The sequence below is a fragment of the Balaenoptera borealis genome, assembly GCF_965194805.1.
Source record: "Balaenoptera borealis genome assembly, chromosome: 10".
In the NCBI taxonomy this organism is placed as follows: Eukaryota; Metazoa; Chordata; class Mammalia; order Artiodactyla; family Balaenopteridae; genus Balaenoptera; species Balaenoptera borealis.
Genome location: NC_138874.1, coordinates 85,367,627 through 85,388,784, shown reverse-complemented (window position 1 = coordinate 85,388,784; position 21,158 = coordinate 85,367,627). Strand labels below are relative to the sequence as shown.

The 21,158-nt window shown below is 43.7% G+C and overlaps 1 protein-coding gene across 1 annotated transcript in view; it reads left to right on the top strand.

The window, feature by feature from the left end:
* The window catches only part of PDE6C (phosphodiesterase 6C), a 61,526-nt gene that overhangs the window by 2,080 nt on the left and 38,288 nt on the right, over positions 1–21,158 (top strand). Inside the window, 7 exon segments of the mRNA XM_082339741.1 lie at positions 4,365–4,517; positions 4,621–4,710; positions 5,744–5,884; positions 9,436–9,510; positions 10,503–10,567; positions 10,671–10,737; positions 18,379–18,426. Coding sequence (XP_082195867.1) covers positions 4,365–4,517; positions 4,621–4,710; positions 5,744–5,884; positions 9,436–9,510; positions 10,503–10,567; positions 10,671–10,737; positions 18,379–18,426 — 639 coding nt within the window.

The following is a 21,158-nucleotide window of genomic DNA, read 5'->3' as shown; positions in this document are numbered from 1 at the left end:
GTGTTGCTGTCCATGATGGGCACCCCATATGCACAGGGCAGTAAATGGGGGGAGGCGGGGTCACTTCGCTCTGTTCTCCCTTTTTCTGAGTATGTGTGAAGTCAGACACCGTCCCACCCTCCTGAGCTCAGAGGAGGGACAAAGACTTCATTTGCTCTCCGTCTCTACTGCTTCTAAGCATTTTTTTTCCCCTCGGAGAATGGTGCTTTTCAACGCTGGATGCACATTAAAATCAAACTGGGAGCTCTTTTAAAAATACGGATGTGTGAGACTCTCAATAGACCAATTACACCAGACTCTCAGAGGCTGGGACACAGCCAGGAGTATTTTTTAAAAGCTCCCCAGGTGATTCTAATATGCAGCCAATGTTGAAAACTGCTGGTCTATTGGATGAACAGATGTAAGAGGAGGAAGTGAATTTCAAATCAGCTGTGGATGATTAGATGGAAAGGGCTCCCGGAGCCTTTAGTTTATTCCCTTGGGCAGACAGGAAGTTGAGGTCATGGGGGGCTGCATCTCTCCTGGAGTCCAGGGTCTGGTCAGTGACTGAGAGGGGCTGGAGAGGATGAGCCCTCCTCGCTCTGTTCCCACCCTCATCCCACCCCGCAGCCCTGCAGTTTCACCGCACTTAAGTTGTGGTAAAATCTGCCAAGAGAAAGGAGTTGGAAATGTTTTAAGTGACATTTCTATTAATGCTTCACCTTTTCATTGCACTTGACACTTGATGAAGGTTTCTTTCCTTCTTTATCTCACTTGATTCTGGCCAAGACCCTGTGCAGAGGGCAAGGACCATATTTTTATTTCCATCCTGTATATGTGAGAATCCTCTCAAGGTCAGTTAGGCAGGAGGTGCTGGGTCTGGGCTCCTAAACCAGGTCTTCCAAGGCCTTGCCATAGCCCTGACCACACAGGACTCCTCCCTGCTTGGCAGTGTGGGCACAGGGAGGGAAGGACTTCTCACACATAGACGAGAGGCAGAACTGCATGCTCCCAGCTTTGGCAACAGAGAAGCCACATGGTGTCGGGTGAGAGCTTTGACATCAGGTGACCTGGGCGTAGATCCAGGTCTGAGACAAGGTAACTGCGTGATGGATTGTGTTTCTGCACCTGAGAAACAGAGTAACCAAATGTACAGATGAAATGTACATAAAGTGCCTGACTCCTAGTAGGTGCTCAATAAATGACAGCTATGGTAATATTGTATTAATGCCAAGAGAAGTTGGGGGCTGGGTGTAGGTGGCCAAAACTGGGTCAGTGATTATGGCCTGTTTTTAAAACAGGTTAAAAGCAGGGAAACTTAATAACAGGAAACTGAGACATATCCTCCTCAAGTTAATCATTTCTTATTCTATTGGGAAAGCCGGTGATTAACACTATGGGTGGTTCTCCAGACTGTGGTTTAAAAGAAAGCCAGGCGAGAATCCTAAGTTTTCAATAATTAACAGGGTGCTTATAGCTCCCTTTCTGCCCTCCTCTCTTTCTGACTCTGGATCTCGAGATGTTTAATCAGAATTTAACAATGCTAAGATTGGATGAGGGATCCAGGTGGCCCGCTGCTCTAAACCATGTTCCTCCATTGGCTTCTTTGAAGAATGACCACCAAGGGGAGTTTGTCAGTCCGAAAGATACAGGATTTACTCAAAGCAACTTCACCAAGGATTGTTTGAACCAGTGAAAATACAAAGCTGGAAAACCTTGCCTCACCCTACCCTGTAATTTGACAGATGGTTTTATCCAGGATTTTCAGATGCAATGATAAGCAAGCATTAAATTTTGAAACTTATAAGTCATTTTCTCAAAACAGCCAATTGAAAGTAAGAACATTTCCTTGTGTTTAGAATCTAGAATAAAATAGCATCCAGTTTTGAAGCTGCAGAGTGAAGAGCGTCTGCCAAGAAACGCTGCATGTTTGGGGCATTTTGGTTATTCCTTTAGTGCCCAGCATCGCTGTGTAAGTGAAAGTGATCACGTTCTGTAATGGATAACAGGTTAGGAGGAAGATGAACAGTGAGCCAGCCTGGGCTATAGCAGTGGATTAAGAGAAAGAACCTCCCAAAGTCTGGAGCTCTTCTGGACTGAGTGAAGGTTCTGAAGGAGGTAGAGAGAAGTCACAGATAAAGCAGTTAGCAAAAAAAATGGGGCTTCTGTTGGCGTGGGGCAGAGACTCAGCCCTCAGGAGCGAGCATGCTCCTGGGCATAGGAGGCCTACATCAGCTAAGAGCATCTAATTTCTTCAGTGGTTGGAATGGGTTAGAAAAGCTAGAAGTAGAAGCAGAATGGTAACGCAAAATCAGAATGAGTTCTCACCCAGAGAGGCCCCCAAAGTCCCAGGTCTCTCTTCCTAGTATTAATTGAGCACCTACTATTAATATGTGTCAGACTCTTTTCTAAGTGCTCTGCCCACACTATGTTATTCTCTCTTCACATCAGGGACTCTAGACAGTAGATGATCTCATTGTTCCCATGTTCAGACTAAAAAATGAGGATGCAGAGGGTAAGTAGCATGCCCAGGGTCTCACAGCTAGTAAATCTGGGCCTGGTTTCAGCCAAGGAGGTCTGACTCCAGAACCTTCTTCACCCCTTATGCAATGCTGCCTCCTACATAAGTAGCTCGTTTCTGTGGTTCCACTTCGGGAAGGTATAGAAGAAATCTGGGGTCAGGGGCTGCATCTGAATCCCTTAGCATCTCACATCTCTAAGGATCCTCCACAGAACTGATTCATCCACCAGAAGTTCAGACTCCTGGTGAAGACAGATTCCACTGTAGGCAGTTAGGATTCGGTAGGTCTGCTGTGAGGTCTGCAAATCTGCATCAGTCTGCAGGTGATTCTGAGGCACAGCCCGGGTCTACTGCTCTGAGCAGAGCTGTGGTTCTGTTGACGAAGCAGCCCTTGTTCTCTGGTGGAAACTCTGGCCTGGAAGTCACTCACCAGTGGACTCTCACATTTTTACTTTGGGAAACTGAACAGAGCCCAGCCTCCACGATTTGTGCTGCTCTTAGAAGCACCATCAACACGCAGAAATGAACATAATACAGCTTGTGTGAAAGGAACACCACGTTAATTTTGGCCACTGAGTCTCCAAGTCAGGTGGAAAGTTCAGTTCTAATTGAAGAAGACTCAAAGGGGAGACAGTCAGGACCCACAGCAGGCTGAGTCTACACCCAACTAGAGTGGGTGTTCCTCTCAATTACAGCTAATAAGATAACTGCCGTCCTTGACCTTCTTCCCAAGCCCTTCCATTTGTGTGCCTCTCCAAACTCATCGCTCTGCCCTTTCCGTGGTTCTTGTCTTAGAGTCATCTCTCGCTTCCGCTACTTGAAGCTTGTATCTGGGATGATCCACTTCATTTTCCCCAAGGAAAGAAAGAAAAAATATGAATGAGAGACATTGACTTGGTAGAACTTTGAGAAACTGATAAGTATCTGGTGCTGGCAAGAGGGTGGTCCTCTCGTACATGACCAGGAGAGGTAAGAATTTCAACCATCTGTAAAAGCCCTTAGTGTAAGTAAAAACTGCATATACCTGTTGATCCAGCAAAAGGAATTTCCACTTTGGCGAGTCCATCACATAAAAATAAAAGCAAGAGTGATTAGTGCAGTATTGTTTGCAGTGGGGAAAACTATCAACAGACGGAATCAGTAGAGGCTGGCTGAGCAGATCCGGGGCCCCCGCACTGTGGAGTGGTCTACAAGAAACCAGAAGATGAGTTCACATCGTACACATCGGAAGTTCGCAAGGTAGTGTTAAGTGATGAAAGGATTGTATAAAATTAGAAAAGGAAATTTTATTTAAAAAAAGAAAAGTGAACCCTTTGTCCGAGCAGAGAGAAAGGCATAGAAAGAGATGTTTTAAGCAGGAACATGGATTTCCTCAAGGAGGAGGAGTTTGGGGGATTAATAATTTTTTCTTTGTGTTATGATGGGTTGGGTGGTTTCAAGTGCACATTTTACTTCTGTGATTAAAAAGAAGAGCTCTATGGAATCCCAACTCTGCTCTCCTTCTGACACACACTTTCCGCCTGTTGTAATCCTGCATCTCCCCCTCCCCACCTCTTAGAGCCTCACTTTCCATTTGGCCACAACATCACCTCTTTTCTCCTGGCCCAACCTCAGCCTAACCGGGATAGGCCGTAGCTCAGGCGGGAAATGCTCATTCAGAAACAGGCAGTTTCATTCTGTGCTTCATTCATTCTCTCTAATTGAGGGTGGGAGGTGGGTGGGGAATGTTTGCTCGGGACCACTGTGCAGCGGCCCTGGTTGTCTGTTGGTAGGACTTGGACTAGAGAGGACGATCTGTTGCCATCCCTACATCTACACTCATGGTCCTATGCTGCTTTGGCAAATGTGTGAATGTATCTTGCAGAACAGCCATTTTTCTGACTTCATGGACAAACAAACCGGATATGTCACCAGGAACCTGCTGGCAGCCCCCATCGTGATGGGCAAGGAGGCTTTTGCTGTGGTTATGGCAGTTAACAAAGTAGATGCATCTGAATTTTCCAAACGGGATGAAGAGGTAGCGCTAACCCTGGGCATCCCATAGGAGGCTCAGGAAACTTATTTGTTGTATAATGAAAGAAAGATGTCACACCTAATTTGTTTTTCTCTGCCATCTGTAGGTCTTTTCCAGATACCTCAACTTTGTTTCTGTCATCCTAGAGCTTCATCATACCAACTACTTGTACAGTATTGAATCCCGAAGAAGTCAGGTAAAGAGAAGGTGACATTAACCACTCCATGCTGACCTGTCTGACAAAGCAACCCAGAGGCAACAAGCCCAGACCCTTCCTATCCACACCACATGGATAAGGTCCCCAAACTTCTATCCTCAGTGTCCTCTTATGGTCCCCTCCCCCCACCCCATCTTCCTGTCCCTCTATCTGTAGGTACAGCTGGCTTGCTTTCTTCAGTCCATATCCTGGGTAGCTGTGGTTTCTTCCTCTATGAGATGGCAATGATAATTATAGTACTTACCCCACATGGTTGTTGTGACTATCAAATGTCATTAAATGAATTAGTTCGCATAAAGCTTTTAGCAGAACTATGTATTCCTGGTATTGGGTCGGCCAAAAAATTCGTTTGGGTTTTTCTGTAAAATCTTATGGAAAAACCCGAACGAACTTTTTGGCCGACCCAATACCTAGTAAAGGTATTAATCTGAGAAGCAAATCACTCCTGTGTTGCCTCCTTGAGCCAGAGGGATAAAGATCAGCATTGGTAGCCAGGATACCTGAGTTGGACCGCTCTGTGGACCTCTGTTTCTTCATCAGTACAATGGTGGGAGGGTGGTTGGGATGGAGGACTTCCAAGGTCCCATCCTGTGCTCACTGTCTAGGTAAGGTGACCTTTGACTAGCTTAGGATGCATGGAAGGAGGCGTGTGGCTTCCTCCCCATAGGGACCGGGAGGAGCCAGTGGGCCACCAATACGGGACCCTCTGTCCAGGAACTGTCTCTGCATTTATTGTTAGATCACTTGCCCTTTGGAGCCAAAACATTTGGACCTGGGGACCAATCATGGCTTCTCCCCTTTCATAAACCCACATCCTTGCAAAAGGTCTACTCATCATCCCACTCAGAAAATCTGAGCAATTTGTTGGACATGTACATGTGCCAAAGTGGAATTGCATTGTTTGGTGACATGTATTCATTTTATTTGATGCACCTCCTGTTTTCTTCTGACTAATGCTCCTCTTCGTACTGTATTTTGTTCTAATTGTTTTCTGTTTAATACCTACTTTCAGATCCTCATGTGGTCAGCCAACAAAGTATTTGAAGAGCTCACAGATGTTGAGCGACAGTTTCACAAAGCTCTCTACACTGTTAGAACATACCTGAACTGTGAACGATACTCCATTGGACTGCTGGACATGACCAAGGAGAAGGTCACTGTTCTGTACATTTGGTCTCACCTAACATCACCTATAAAATGCACATCACATGAAATGCAATCCATTAAAAAAAAAATGGATACGCTATGAAAACTACTAGTCATGGTAGATCATAAGAACCAGTGCCAAGAAAGTATGGTATAGAGGTAAACATGTACGTTTTTGGAGCAAAAAAGATCTAGGCTTGGCTTTTCCACTTCCTGGCTATATGACTTCAACAGGTCTTTTTTTTTTTAATTAATAGACTTTATTCTTTTAGGGTAATGTTAGATTTACAGAAAAAATGAGCAGGAAGATCAGAGAGTTCCCATACATGACCTCTTCCTTCCCTACCCCCACCCTTTCCCCTGTTATTAACATCTTGCCTTGATGTGGTACATTTGTTACAGTTGTTGAATCAATATTGATATGTCATTATTAACTAAAGTCCACAGTCTACATTCAACTCTCTGTATTATACTGTTCTATGCGTTTTGACAAATACATAGTGTCATATATCTGCCATTACAGTATCATACAGCATAGTTTCCCCACCCTAAAAACCCTCTGCGCTCCACCTATTCATCCTTTCCTCTCCCCACCCCAGCCCCCTGGCAACTACTGATATTTGTACTCCCTCTGTAGTTTTGCCTTCTCTGTAACGCCATATAGTTGGAATCATACAGCATGTAGGTTTTTCAGATTAAATTATCTCCCTTAGCAACATGCATTTGTGTTTCCTCCATGTCTTTTCATGGCTTAATAGCTCATTTCTTTTTAATGCTGAATAATATTCCCTTGTCTGGATACACCATAGTTTGCTTAATCATTCAGCTACTGCAAGACATCTTGGTTGCTTCCAAATTTTGGCAATTATGGATAAAGCTGATGTTAATGTGTGTAGATTCTTGTGTGGACATAAGTTTTTAACTCCTTTGGGTAAATACCAAAAAGGGCTATTGCTGGATCACACGATAAGACTATGTTTAGCTTTGTAAGAAACAGCCAGACTGTCTTCCAAAGTGACTGTACCATTTTGCATGCCCACTGGCAATAATTGAGAGTTCCTGTTGCTCCACATCCTCGCCAGCATTTGGTTTTGTCAGTGTTCCAGATTTTGGCCAGTCTAATAGGTGTGTAGTGGTATCTCATTGTTTTAATTTGCATTTCCTGACGACATGTGATGTGGGCATCTTTTCATATGCTTATTTGCCATCTGTATGTCTTCTTTGGGCAGATGTCTGTTCAGATCTTTTGCTCACTTTTTAATTGGGTTATTTTCTTATCATTCAGTTTTAAGTATTTTAAATACAAATCCTGTATTGGATATGTGTTTTGCAAATATTCTCTGCCAGAGTATTATATTTTCTTTCTCTTAACAGTATCTTTTACAGAGTAGAAGCTTTTAATTTTAATGAAGCCTAATTTTTCCGTTTTTTGGTGTTGTATCTAAAAAATCCCACCAAACCCAAGTTCACCTAGATTTTCTCCTATGTCATCTTCTAGAAGTTTTATAATTTTGCATTTTACATTTAGGTCTATGATCCATTGTGAGTTGTTTTTCGTGAAAGTCATAAGATCTATATCTAGATTCTTTTTTTTTTTTTTTGCATGTGGATGTCCAATTGTTCCAGTACAATTGTTGAAAAGACTATTCTTTCTCCATTGCCTTTGCTGCTTTGCCAAAGATCAATTGATTATATTTGTGTGGGTCTATTTCTGGGCTCTCTATTCTGTTCCATTGATTTATTCGTCTATTCTTCCACCAGTGTCACACCCTCTTGATTATGGTAGCTATATAGTAAGTCTGGAAGTTGGGTAGTGTCCGTTCTTTGACTTTGTGCTTCTTTTCAGCAAGTTCTTTTAACCTCCTTGATTCTTGGTTTATGCATCTGTAAAATGAGGACTTCTCTCATCAGTTGTGAGGGTTGAGATTATTTGGAAATTATATATCCATATCTATCTATCTATAGCTATATGTCTAAATCTATATCTATATAGTGTCCAGCACACATTAGGGCATAAAAATAAAGTGTATTTTTTTTTTTTAAAGAGCTATTTTTTTTTAATTAATTAATTTTTTTTTTTGGTTGTGTTGGGTCTTCGTTTCTGTGCGAGGGCTTTCTCTAGTTGTGGCAAGCGGGGGCCACTCTTCATCACAGTGCGCGGGCCTCTCACTATCGCGGCCTCTCTTGTTGCGGAGCACAGGCTCCAGATGCGCAGGCTCAGTAGTTGTGGCTCACGGGCCCAGTTGCTCTGTGGCATGTGGGATCTTCCCAGACCAGGGCTCGAACCCGTGTCCCCTGCATTGGCAGGCAGATTCTCAACCACTGCACCACCAGGGAAGCCCAAAGTGTATTTTTATTACCAGTTTGAGGATTTATATTCTGAAAAGTTAAAATTATTTTAAAGTAAAAATTAAAAAATATATAATGTTACTCACACACAATATAATGCTCATTTCTCATCTTGCTTCATTAATTCTGTTGGAGCTCTCCTAGTTCAACATAACTAATGAATACCATATCATTTATATTTATTACTCTCCATGTGATTGGAAATTATCTTTTCACAATAATTGTTCTAAGTGGATAAACATGGGACCAAGTGTCAGGAGGGCTGAGTTCTGATCCTGGCTCTGGGAATTTCTAGCTGAGTTTATTAGTTAGGATGCTTTTGGCTGCAAGTAACATCAGACCCAACTAAAAGCATCTTTAATAACATGACAGTTATTATCTCATTTAACAAGAAGTCCCAAAGTAGGGCAGTTCTATGGCTGATTAATTCAGAGCTCGGTACAGGCATCAGAGTCCCAGGTGCTTTTCATTTTTTCCTGGTAAAGTCTCTGCTCCCTTCAGCATTGTTGGTGAGGTCTCTTCTTGTGGTGGTAAGATGGCTATTGCAGCTCAAGACCTGGTTCATAGACATGACAAAATTGGGAGACATTTCCTACAAATATCATACTCATCACCTTTTATCTAAAGAAAACCTTTCTTCAGAAGGCCCTTGGCAGACTTCTCCTTCACTGTCCGTATCCAGGCCACATACCTGCCCTCAAACTAATTCCAGGCACCTTACATAGACCACTCGTGAGCTGTTCAGGGCCCATCTTCCCTGAACAAATCACCACCTGATAACTAAATGAAATCAGGTTTTGTTAGCGAGGCAGAGGGGGAATTGAATGTTGGGTAAGGCAAGCAACACTGTTGACCATTCTGCATGACTTTGGACAAGCCTCTTAACCTATCTGGATTTAGTTTAATTGTCTATAAAAGAGCTGCTATCTATTAAGTACCTTTAGCTATGTGTCAGGGTAGGTGCTCTGTATTATTCATTTAATCCACACAATGACCCTATAGTATAAATTTCATTATTGTCCCCATTTTACAGATTAAAAAGGTTGACTTGTTCACAGTCACAAGTTCATAAGTGGTATTGCTGAAAAAGAGCTTTAAAATTCCAGGATTATAAGTTAACATAAAACATGCAAACCAATGACCTTCATATAAGATATGGTAGGTCACGGAACAGTTTGCTTAATAATGTTTAAATATAATTGCTTCCAGGAATTCTATGATGAGTGGTCAGTCAAGCTTGGAGAAGTCGAGCCTTATAAAGGTCCAAAGACACCAGATGGCAGAGTGAGTGCAGACATCTTTGTTGATGATATCTGTACCAGGTGCTAAAACTAGAGGAGGCCGTGCGTAAAGGAAAGAGCGCTGGCCCGAGAAGGACTGGGTTCTAGTCCTGTGACTTCCTGGGGGACCTCGGAGTAGTAGAAAGAGCACTGGACAAGGAGGTTGAGGTTCAAGTCCCAGCTCTGCCCCAAGCCAGCTGGGTGGCTCTCGCCTTCACTCATTGTTTAACTTCTCAGTTTCGTTTTCTGTGAAGCCAGGGCTTGGTGGATCAGTGCTTCTCAATAGGGAGGGATGCATCAGAGCCTCCTGCACAGTTTTTTAAACACACTGAGCCCAGGACCTTCTTCTGACACCCTAGACTGGGATCTCCAGGGAAGGGTTGGGTTAGATTTACTTTCCCCCTTGACTGCAGGCTTCATAGGAAGCTTGTTCCACCACGGTATCCCCAGCACACAGGAAAGGGAAGGCATGGGATGGAACGTTCAGGTTCTTCATCTGCCCAAAGAAGTAGAAAGACTAGTTTTCAAGTTGCTTCCAGCTTTGACAATGTGTCCATCGAATCCTGCTTCTGAGGCACCCTGTTCGGATAAGCAAGTGCTGGAAGGGGGTAAGTGCACTGTACAGCTGGGAAGGGAAGACATTGACTGTGGTTGAGAAATTCCATGACTTGTTCCACTGGAGTGATTAGTCGGTTATTTCTGGACAATAGAAAGAAATTAAAAGAAAACCCAAGATTCACCTAGAAGCAGTTAGGCTGAATTCAACTTTCTAGAATTAGTTCAGTAGGCTTGTTCATATAGATAAGTGGCCAGTGATATTTCCAGTCTTATTACAGGCTTATAATTAGGACATGAGTAGTTTGGTGATTTATGTTATGCAGAGAAATGTGGTTGGGAAATAAAGTGTTATTTAAATTTTAAAATATAAGTTCATTAAGGAAAAGTGTCTTCTTTGGGAAGTAAGATTTTTCTCATATTCTCTTTCTTTCCTCTTAGGAAGTCATGTTTTATAGAATCATCGATTACATTTTACATGGAAAAGAAGAGATCAGAGTCATTCCGTGAGTATTGCCATGAAGCAGCGGCAGGAGTTGCCATTTTATTTTTGTATCCAGTGCATTTCTCTGTATAGCATTGATTTTCTTTCTTCTAATCTTCTTCAAGGACACCTGCTGCGGACCACTGGACTCTCATTAGTGGGTTACCAACATACGTTGCTGAAAATGGATTTGTAAGTTATTGAACAAATTCAAATCTTAAATAACATTGGATGAAACTTTTATTAGCTAAGAGATGGGAACAATTACGAAAGCAAGTATGCACCAGGTAAGGGTGAGGTGGCCGCTTTGGCACAGGACATAGGAGAGAGGAATCTTGGCAGTCAAATGTAAGTGAACTAGAAACTCCTAAACTCTACAAGAAAATATTTAGTTAACATGAGAAAGATTAATCCATCCCCCAACCTCTTATTCTGCGGCCACACAAATTTCAGACATCCTTTGGCAGTTCATGACTATGATTCATGCTGGGTTTAATTTGATCCCAAGTATAGTTCCCTTGGTCAAGACTTTTGAAACAAGGAAAATTACTGACAAAAAGGAAAATATATATAAAGAAAGAACTTTGCCACTGATTGCAATGCAAAATGTAGTGAGTTGATAGATGAAGTGAAGATTTTTGCCCTGGTCTCTCGGGAGGGTGGTGGGGTGGGATGGGGGGACAGTAGGCCAGGTCTGGCTGAGAGAGGTCAGGGGTGGGAAGACAACAAACAAGAGGTCTCCGGTAGGTCCCATAGGCCTCAGGGCCAGAGGACCAGGTCTCTGTAGCTTTCCCACTCGGCCGTGACCATACTTTCCTTCCTTCTCATGGCTGATTTCTCTCCCTAGTTGGGCTGTTCCACCATCTGTGTCATTTTTTTTTTTTTTGCATCAAGATTCCTCCCCGCAAGAATGTTCCGGTGCTTTTAACGTTTCTTTATGTTGGCATTTTTCCTTCTTCCCCCTTCAAACCCAAGTTTCTAAAAAAAATTTTTTACAGCATTTATTTGCATAGTTGTTTCTTCTTTAGTGTTGGCATTGTGTTTTGTTAGTGTTCATGCATCTTCATTATTTAGTAAATGGGCATGCAAATTACAGTGACTAAAAGAGTCACCCAAGGGTCATAGGAGAAGTGAAACAAAATCTAGGTTGTCTAGTGTTTTTTCTTTTACTGTCATGAATTTGCCTCTGCTTAGTGTGAACATTTCTGGGTTCAGAATGGTGACAGAGTAAGGAAAATTCTATTGTGACTGCAAGATAATCTTTCTATGTGGGGATGATTTACCCTGGGTTTCAAGGAGGATGCCCAAACTCTGGGCTTAGTTGGTTACAGGACCAGGTGGCCTTACCAGGTGACATGATCTCTTAGTGTAGAGATATGCCAAAGGGGAAGAAAAGAAAAAGAAGGGAGAAGCAATCTTATGTCTTTTAGGAGTAAACAGTAATATATACTAACAAATGTCATGTTTTCAAAATTGCTCCAAAATAACTGAAAATTTTTGAAAAAAAAAATTTTTTTTTTTGGCCACCCCACGTGGCTTGTGGGATCTTAGTTCCCCGACCAGGGATCGAACCCTGGTCCTTGGCAGTGAAAGCGTGGAGTCCTAACCACTGGACCACCAGGGAATTCCCGCCCCCCTTTTTTTTTATAATTGAAATATTTTTAAATGTCATTCCTGACTTGGTTGTAATGACCAAAATATTGCAATTCATTTCTAACTGAATCCACAGATACCACAATTTTTCAGCCTCACCAAAATAGCCAAATAGCTTGAACATTGGCCCCTGTCCTCGGTTTCCCAGCATCCCATCTACTAGGCTCTATTTAGGGTTTTTATCAAGTTTGATACCCCAAAGCTGCTGTAGCCGGTATAAAGAAATTTATGCCCCACTTAAAAAAATTTTTTTTATTGGAGTGTATTTGCTTTGCAATGTTGTGTTAGTTTCTGCTGTACTACAGCAAAGTGAATCTGTTATACATATACATATATCCACTCTTTTTTAGATTCTTCTCCCATATAGGTCATTACAGAGTATTGAGCAGAGTTCCCTGTGCTATACAGTAGGTCCTTATTAGTTATCTATTTTATATGTAGTAGAGCGTATATGTCAATCCCAATCTCCCAATTTATCCCTCCCCCATAACCATGTTTGTTTTCTACATCTGTGACTCTATTTCTGTTTTGTAAATAAGTTCATTTGTACCATTTTTTAAAATTCCATATATGAGCAATATCATATGATATTTGTCTTTTCTCTGACTTATTTCACCTAACATTATAATCTATAGGTCCATCCATGTTGCTGCAAATGGCATTATTTTATTCTTTTTTATTATGCCCATTTTTTAAGCACCTCTTCTCTCCTAGATGTTTCCTAGGTAAACATGTTACTGTCCAAAAATCAATTTGGAGAGAGTTAATGCATCAAAAGCCAACTCATTGAATGGTTCATTTGCCAAATCATCAATTTGCCATATAACCAACTTGCCAGAGTCGATTCCAAAGCTGTGGAGGACTTTTTCCCCCCAGATTTTGGTTCTATCACAGATTCATTGCATTTGCTTTACTGTTGCCTTTCACCTTTCAGCTCCTGCCCTTGGCCTCACCCCTGCTGTTATCCTTTCTGCTGGTAAGCCCAAGACTGATGGCAAATTGGTGTAAATCTAGTTTAAGGCATTTCTCACCAAATTGCTCATTAGACAAGTTAGCATTCCCAAAGTGATTTCCAGAGAATTGACCTTGAGCCATTTCCTGGGACTCCAGAATTGGGGTGAACATACCTCCCAGTTTGTATGGGACATCCTCCATTTACACCTGTTGTCCTCATGAGTTATTCAGCCTTCCCTTTCACTCCCAAATGTGTCACTCTATACTATGTGCTTACAAAAGGCAGGATCTATTAAAAACATATTTTTTGTGTATAGAACAGGATTTCTCAAACTTGCCACTACTGACATTGTGAACGAGATAATTCTTTGTAGTGGGGAGCTGTCCTCTGAATTGTAGGGTTTTTAGTAGCCTCCCTGCCCTCTACCCATTAGATGCCAGTAACACCACCCTGCTGTGACAATCCAAAATGTCTCAGATGTTGCTAAATATCTCCTGGTGGGTAAAATCACCCATGGATGAGAACCACTGGTCTAGAGGATGATATCAAACATTTCAGCAGACCCAGCCAGAGCAGTGCCATTCCTGGGGGACTGTTGTGATATGATGGTGGGTTTTGGTGAAGAGAGCAAGGGGCTATGACTCAGGATCCCTGGGTGCCATGAGTCAGTCCTGCCTTGAGCAAATCCATTGGCAAATCCTTGACCTTGGGCAAATTCCTTGACTTCTCTGGGTTTTAATGTCATCATCTGTAAAATGAGGTTGTTGACCTAATTATTTAAGAGACGGGACCTTCAGGAATCTTTAAATGCTGTTTTCTGGATAATAAAAATGATGTGCAATTTTTTAAAATAAATTTATTCATTTATTTATTTTTGGCTGCGTTGGGTCTTCGTTGCTGTGCGCGGGGTTTTCTCTAGTTGTGGTGAGTGGGGGCTACTCTTCGTTGCGGTGTGTGGGCTTCTCATTGCGGTGGCTTCTTTTGTTGCGGAGCACAGGCTCTAGGCACGCGGGCTTCACTAGTTGTGGCACATGGGGTCAGTTGTTGAGGCACACGGGCTTCACTAGTTGTGGCACATGGGGTCAGTTGTTGTGGCACACGGGCTTACTTGCTCCGCGGCATGTGGGATCTTCCCGGACCAGGGCTTGAACCCGTGTCCCCTGCACTGGCAGGCGGATTCTTAACCACTGCGCCACCAGGGAAGTCCATGATGTGCAATTTAAATCATAATTAATTGTATATATATGATGCTCCTCTCGACTGCTTGAAACTTTTCCTTTTAGCTTTTTCAAACTTTTCCCTTGATAATTTTCTCGCAAACCCTTTCTAATAGAGTAAAGGCAGGCTTTCAGGTGAGCAGTCTCAGAGGTCCTTCAGCTGGACCTTGCTGCACTTAGGGAACACGTGCCCACAGAGTTCTCATCAAACCAGTAAATCCCAGCTCTGAATGGGAAACAGCAGACTTCAGCTGAGTGACTTTTTAGAGTTGAAAACATGAGATATTAAAAATGAAAATTAGTTTGTAGAATTACATTTATAGAATTGAAGGCATTAAATACAGGATCAAACCAAGCTGGAATCAAGATGACCTGTAAACTTAGAGACAGGGAGAGACAGGGAAGGTAGAGAGGATTTTTTTAAAAAAATAAATTTATTTATTTTATTTATTTATTTTTGGCTGTGTTGGCTCTTCGTTGCTGCGCAAGGGTTTCTCTAGTTGCGACGAGCATGGGCTGCTCTTAATTGCGGTGCGCGGGCTTCTCATTGTGGTGGCTTCTCTTGTTGTGGAGCACGGGCTCTAAGCGCGCGGGCTTCAGTAGTTGTGGCACTCAGGCTCAGTAGTTGTGGCTTGCGGGCTCCAGAGCGCAGGCTCAGTAGCTGTGGTGCACGGGCCTAGTTGCTCCGTGGCATGGGGAATCTTCCCGGACCAGGTATCGAACCTGGGTCCCCTGCATTGGCAGGGGGATTCTTAACCACTGCGCCACCAGGGAAGCCCTAGCATTTTTGAATATTGAGTTAAATACTTGGCCTCGAGGACCTTGACCCATCTATAGATGTTCTCTAAAGGCTGGAGAAGCCTGGACCAAAACAGATACTGTTGATGGAAAGGTCAGAAAAGAGAACTAAACTGCTTTTTGTCTCTTTAACACACACCTGAAGGATGCTCAGCCAATCAGTTCATGTTATTTATTCAAAGTAGATTATAAAATGAATGGATAGCACAAACGAGTCCTTAAATTCTTAGACTGTATATACTAACAAAAACTTTGAAAGATGGTCCCATTTGCATTGTAAGAGTAGTACAAAAATAGTAGGCCTGGCTCAAGCACTCTCAGAAAGCACTTCCCTTGGGCCGGAGGGGCCGGCGCAGTTAGTGCACCAGATGGAGGGGCCTGCTCTTGCCTACTCACCAGATTGGTAGATTTTTGGGAATTTGGTAAGCAGGTTGTTAAACTGTTGGCAACTTGAAATCCTCCATGCTGGGAGTATTTACAACATGGAATTGGTTAATGATACAAATCAGGACTTTCCCCACCCACTAGCAAGAGAGGTGATTCCACCAGCACCCTCGCTGGAGACCCCAGTTCTCGTTTCATCCCAGGAATCTGAACAAAATCACTTATCCTCTTTGGGCTTCCATTTCCTCATCTTTGAAAAGAAAAGCTTAAACAATTATTAAAGTGCCTTCTAACTTTAAAATGCTATGATTTAAAGTATCTAATTTATCGGGGAGCTCTTCTCAATACTCTATAATGACCTGTATGGGAGGGGAATGTAAAGAAGAGTGGATATATGGGTATATGTGGCCAATTCACTTTGCTGTACAGTAGAAACTAACACAACATTGTAGATGAACTAAACTCCAATAAAAATTTAAAAATAAAAAGAAAAGAAAAGATGTCTGGCTAATACAATGGCATATAAAATCATCAATTCTAGAACTTGGAATTTCAGATCATTCTGATCTTAACCCAGTGTCTTTCCAAACTGAATATTGGCTAAGACTGGGCCATACTAATGAATAACACTTTCTCCTTATCTAGAAGTGAGTTGTAAGAACCAGTGCAATTGTGCTGTTCCATCAACATGCGTGCTTATCCCACAGATCCTGCACAAATTTTTTTTCCAAAGACATGGAGAATGTTGTAGTATAATAGAAGAAATAAACAGAGCATTCTCAAGTGACCAGTTTATTCATTTTAGGAGAGAGTACATATAATGAAATGCATTTTTGCTCAGAAATGCGAAGGGTCCTCTCTGCTATTGTCAAACTTGTTTTTAAAAACTCCTATTTTATATTTTATTTTGGTATATCAATCTTGAGTACTTTATTGTCAGGTCTTCATTGGTAAACCACTTCCCTGTGACAGTACAGTGTGTACTCAGTTTTGGAGCATGGAAAATGCATGTATTTGTTTTGTACCTGTAGTTTGGATATATAATTTACATCTTTGTGCTTTGGTGTTTCAAAAATTTTAAGGCTGTAATGAGGAGTCACATTTACAATCATCAATATATTCTCTACAATGAATATGCTCCCTTAATTAAATCATGATGCTGGAAAAACAAAAACAAACAAACAAAAAGTATCTAATGTAATTTTGGTGGAAAGAAAGATATTGTCTTTTATTAAGACATTAATATAAATGTTTCAGACATTACATGAAATTTCTAAAAATCTTATATGTTCTGCTATAATGTTATAAGTCATAATTCTAGTTATTACTTTAAAATGTATATCTCAGAAATAACTAAATTTCCTTGTCAATTGCATTATTATGAACTTTCATCAAATCTTTAACCGTGGTCATTTTTAAGTCTTTTGTCATTTACAGACAGTTCTGGGTGTACTCTGATGCTTTTGCAAATATGTTCCTATAAAAGGGTTTCATCTTCAAGGAATTCATGGAAAAGACTCTGACAAGTACAGGTTTCTGGTAACTGACTACACTGCTGAACTGAATGAATAAGCATTTTCAGAACTCTAATGGAAAACTGATGAATTCATAAAAGTGCTAACAAAAGATCAAGATAAAAAAAATTAATTACATGGGACTGAGTGAACTGATGAGGATGATAATAATTTTTGTGACTTTCTGTTTGAATAAAAAAAAAAAAGCCCCCCCCCAAAAATTAAATCCACTGCTTGTTACTTAAAAAAAAAAGACCCATTTGTTGATTTGACCTGATGTAAAGATAATCCAAAATGACCAAAAATGGAATGATTTCTTGTCCTTATGGATGTGAGCAATAGTCTCTGAGTTTAGTACTTAAAGTGATGTCTCCTAATGAATATTTACTTTGACGTACCTAAAAGGCTGTCTGGCTTTTCCCTCCTGCCCCTTAGCCACTTTCTTCCAACCTGGATCCCACATCAGAAAAAAAAAAAAAAAAAAAGAAGGAAAACAGAGCCTTCCCAGCATTGCTGCCACACCTGCCCAGGCAGAAAGGCCTTTGTGCTTGGGCTCCTCCTCTCCTTGGTCTGAACAACTAGTTGCTTTGAATTTGGAAGAAGAATCCTTAGAGGCTGAGAGAGTAGGAAGGAGCAGAGATGGGGCTAAATGTCATCCAATGACTTAATTAGTAGAAGAGAAGCTAACTTTGTTACCCACCCAGGTCCTTGGACTCTTTAATCAATAGCAATTGGTAAGAGGCCAGAGGAGAAATTCAGGCAAGTCTTTATTGGCACTCGTGCTGCAGCATGAGGGAGCAAAAACAAGACACAGGTGCCCTTGTTTGCTTCCTGGGAGGGGCGAGCTGGCTCCTTACACGGGGCGAGGGTAGGGGCGGATTGGTGGGTTGGGCCGGAGGGGTGGTTTAAGTAGTCTGCCCACCTCCTTGGCCGTGCTGTGTGCAGGGATCACGCGCAGTACCCTGCCTTTGCTCCTGGCACCTCAGAAGTGGCAGTTGGTTTGTGGCCTTTTTGTATCTTATCGTTCGTGATTTGCCCCAACTGGGCATGCATGCAGTTGTTTTTAGTCCCTTGTAGTTTCTTTGTATTCTGTTGCTCCAGGAGATGTTTGCTCAGAGGCAAGCACTCCAGTAAAGGGGCCCAGGTCCCAGCCCATCTCAACTCCAGCGTGTTGTTAGCACATGTGGCCTCACTGAGGTCTAGGGTGAATAATTTGCCTGTGAGCTGTGGAGACCTAGGGAGGAAACCCTTGCTCCCCGCGTTCTTTCTCGTTCTGCTTTGTGGGTTAATGGCTCCTCTTGCTTTGCAACAGATCTGCAACATGCTGAACGCCCCAGCGGATGAATACTTCACATTTCAGGTAACTGCCCTCTGCCAGGCCTCCCCTGTCAGTGCGGGGAGGGGGGCGGCACTGACCCTCTCCATCCCCGGAGCCTGCCTTATGCTCGGGGGTGACCAGGAGGCACATGCAAGGCTTAAGTCCCACTCACCCTGGCTGGGCCAGTGGCCACCAAGTAGCACGTTCTTCAGGGAAAGGAGAAGAGGGGGGAGGAGAAGGAGGGGGAGGAGAGAAGGGTGTTTGTCACCCCAGCATTCGGCGGGGGGGCTGCCACTTCTCCGTTCTCTCCCACCCAGTGCCTAAAACAGCCCTGGCACATCACAGGTGCTCAGTAAATGATCTCTGCCTGAATGATTAGCTGGATACATCCTACCACCTGGATTCAGCCCTTTGGAGGTTTCTCGGGCCCGTCCCGGCGGCTTATTGCCGCTGTTATCAGGAAAAGGAACTTCTTGTTGGGTTCTTGGGGGCCCCTCCTGCTGTCAGACTCTTGGTTTTATCTTTCCTCCTCCAACATCCAGAGATGCCCCTCCCCACCTGTCCCCTCTTCCACCCCCTCCCCACCTGACCATTGGGATAAACTGGCATGTGGCCCGGCAACCTCTCCTTTTCCACCTTCTGGCCCTTGCCGTTCTGCGTCCTGTTTTAGCTGACATCCAGTTGGAGCCCTGCCCCAGTCGGGAGTGGAGATAGCCTTCCCAGTGGGGGCCACTAGCGTCCATCTTCCGGTCTCACCCAGACACGCCCACAGAGCCCCATCTCTGCCCACGTGGCGAAGCCGAAGCCGGCCTGGGGTGGGGTGAGGGGCACACCCTCAGCAGCAGGGCCCCCAGGCCTGGGAAACCTGTGTTGCTTGCTCAGTTACGGGGCAGGTTTCCTTCTGTTCTCCGCACTCCTCTCTGCTCACTGCCATGGAAGCGTGCAGACACCACACGGCGTTTGCTCCAGCTCCTTCCTCCTTGCCTCCGAAGGCCTAATTGTGACCACACTGTGCCCAGCCCTGACCCCTCTGTTTATGGCAACTGGGTGCCAGGAAAGAGTGCACAGGCAGGAAAAAGGGACAAGGACTCTCTAAGGTGTCTGAGCCTTAAGCAGTCTTAGTCTGAACAGGGAGGGCAGGGAGCTGGCCCAGAAGAATCAGGCTGCGCTCAGAGGTTTGAGGGCCTGTGCTTTCGGGGTGGGGGGGGGGCTCGTGTGGCCCCCATGGGAGCAGCCACACAAGGGCTCTGACGGCGCAGAGGAAGTTGGGCACCCACCTGGGGTAAACCTCCAGCCTATAGGACTTGCCCAGCTCCCTAAGAAACATCAGCGTAGTGCCCGTGAAAACGTGCTTCTCAGGTCTCTGACTGTAGGAAGGACGACCGTCAAATGGCTGCTGGGCTGGGAAATCCGCGGTCAGCGCAGAGGCTACACTTGCTGTGGGCCGGGATACTCACTCAGGCCAGTTCCTGGGAGACGCCAGACTCCTCTGACCAGCACTGTTGGTCCTAGGAATCCCTTTCAGCCCTGCAAACTCTTTCAGAACTGCACTGTGGTCTAAGACACTCCCACCCAGCTCTCCATCCTTCCCTCTGTCCTTAGCCCCGGGGTCAGGACTGCATCTTTTTTTTTTAATAAATTTATTTATTTTATTTATTTATTTTTGGCTGCATTGGGTCTTCGTTGCTGCATGTGGGCTTTCTTTAGTTGCGGTGTGTGGGCTTCTCATTGCGGTGGCTTCTCGTTGCAGAGCACAGGTTCTAGGTGCGTGGGCTTCAGTAGTTGTGGCACATGGCTCAGTAGTTGTGGCTCACGGGCTCTAGAGCGCAGGCTCAGTGGTTGTGGCGCACGGGCTTAGTTGCTCCACGGCATGTGGGATCTTCCTGGACCAGGGCTTGAACCCGTGTCCCTGCATTGGCAGGTGGATTCTTAACTTCTGCACCACCAGGGAAGCCCAGGACTGCATCTTGATGGGCTCTCAGCCTCCCTTTCTGTTTTCCCTCACAGGCATTGCCCCTGTGGATCATTCCAAAGGGCAGACTCAGGATAGGGTGCCCATCCTCCCCAAGCCTCCACCCTGCTTGGCCTTCCCATTCTGTCTCCACCTGCGCACACCCACCTCCATTCTCACTAGTTCCTCTTGCACCTGAGAAGTTTAATGAAAAAACCAATGATTCAAAGTGAACTATGGTCAGAACAAACCTGCAAAGGCAATGATTCTCAAACTATGTTTCTTGGGGGCAGGGTGTACATATTAGCTTCCTGTTGCTGCTGTAACAATTACCACTTAGTGGCTTAAAGCAACACAACTGAGTTATCGTACGGTTCTGGAGTCAGCAGTCTGAAATGCGTCACACTGGGCTAAATTCAAGGTGCTGGCAGGACTGTGTTCCTTTCTAAAGGATCTGGGGGAGAACCTGTCTCCTTGTCTTTTCCAGCTTCTGGAGCTGCCTTGGCTCATGGCTCCCTTCCATCTTCAAAGCCAGCAGTCACATCGCCCTGACTTTGCTTCTGCTGTCGTATCTCCTTCTCTGATTTTTGATCCTGTTTTCTACTTTTAAGGATCCTTGTAATTACATTGGGTCCACCTGGAAAATCCAGGCTAATTTCCCTATTTTAAGATCAGCTGACTAACAACCTGAATTCCATCTGCTGGTTTAATGTGCCTTCCCCATTTAAAGTAACTTATTCACAGATTCCAGGGATTAGGAAGTAGACGTCTTCAGGGTGTTCCTTGAAGTGGAGTAAGGGGCTCTTCATTTAACATGAATTAA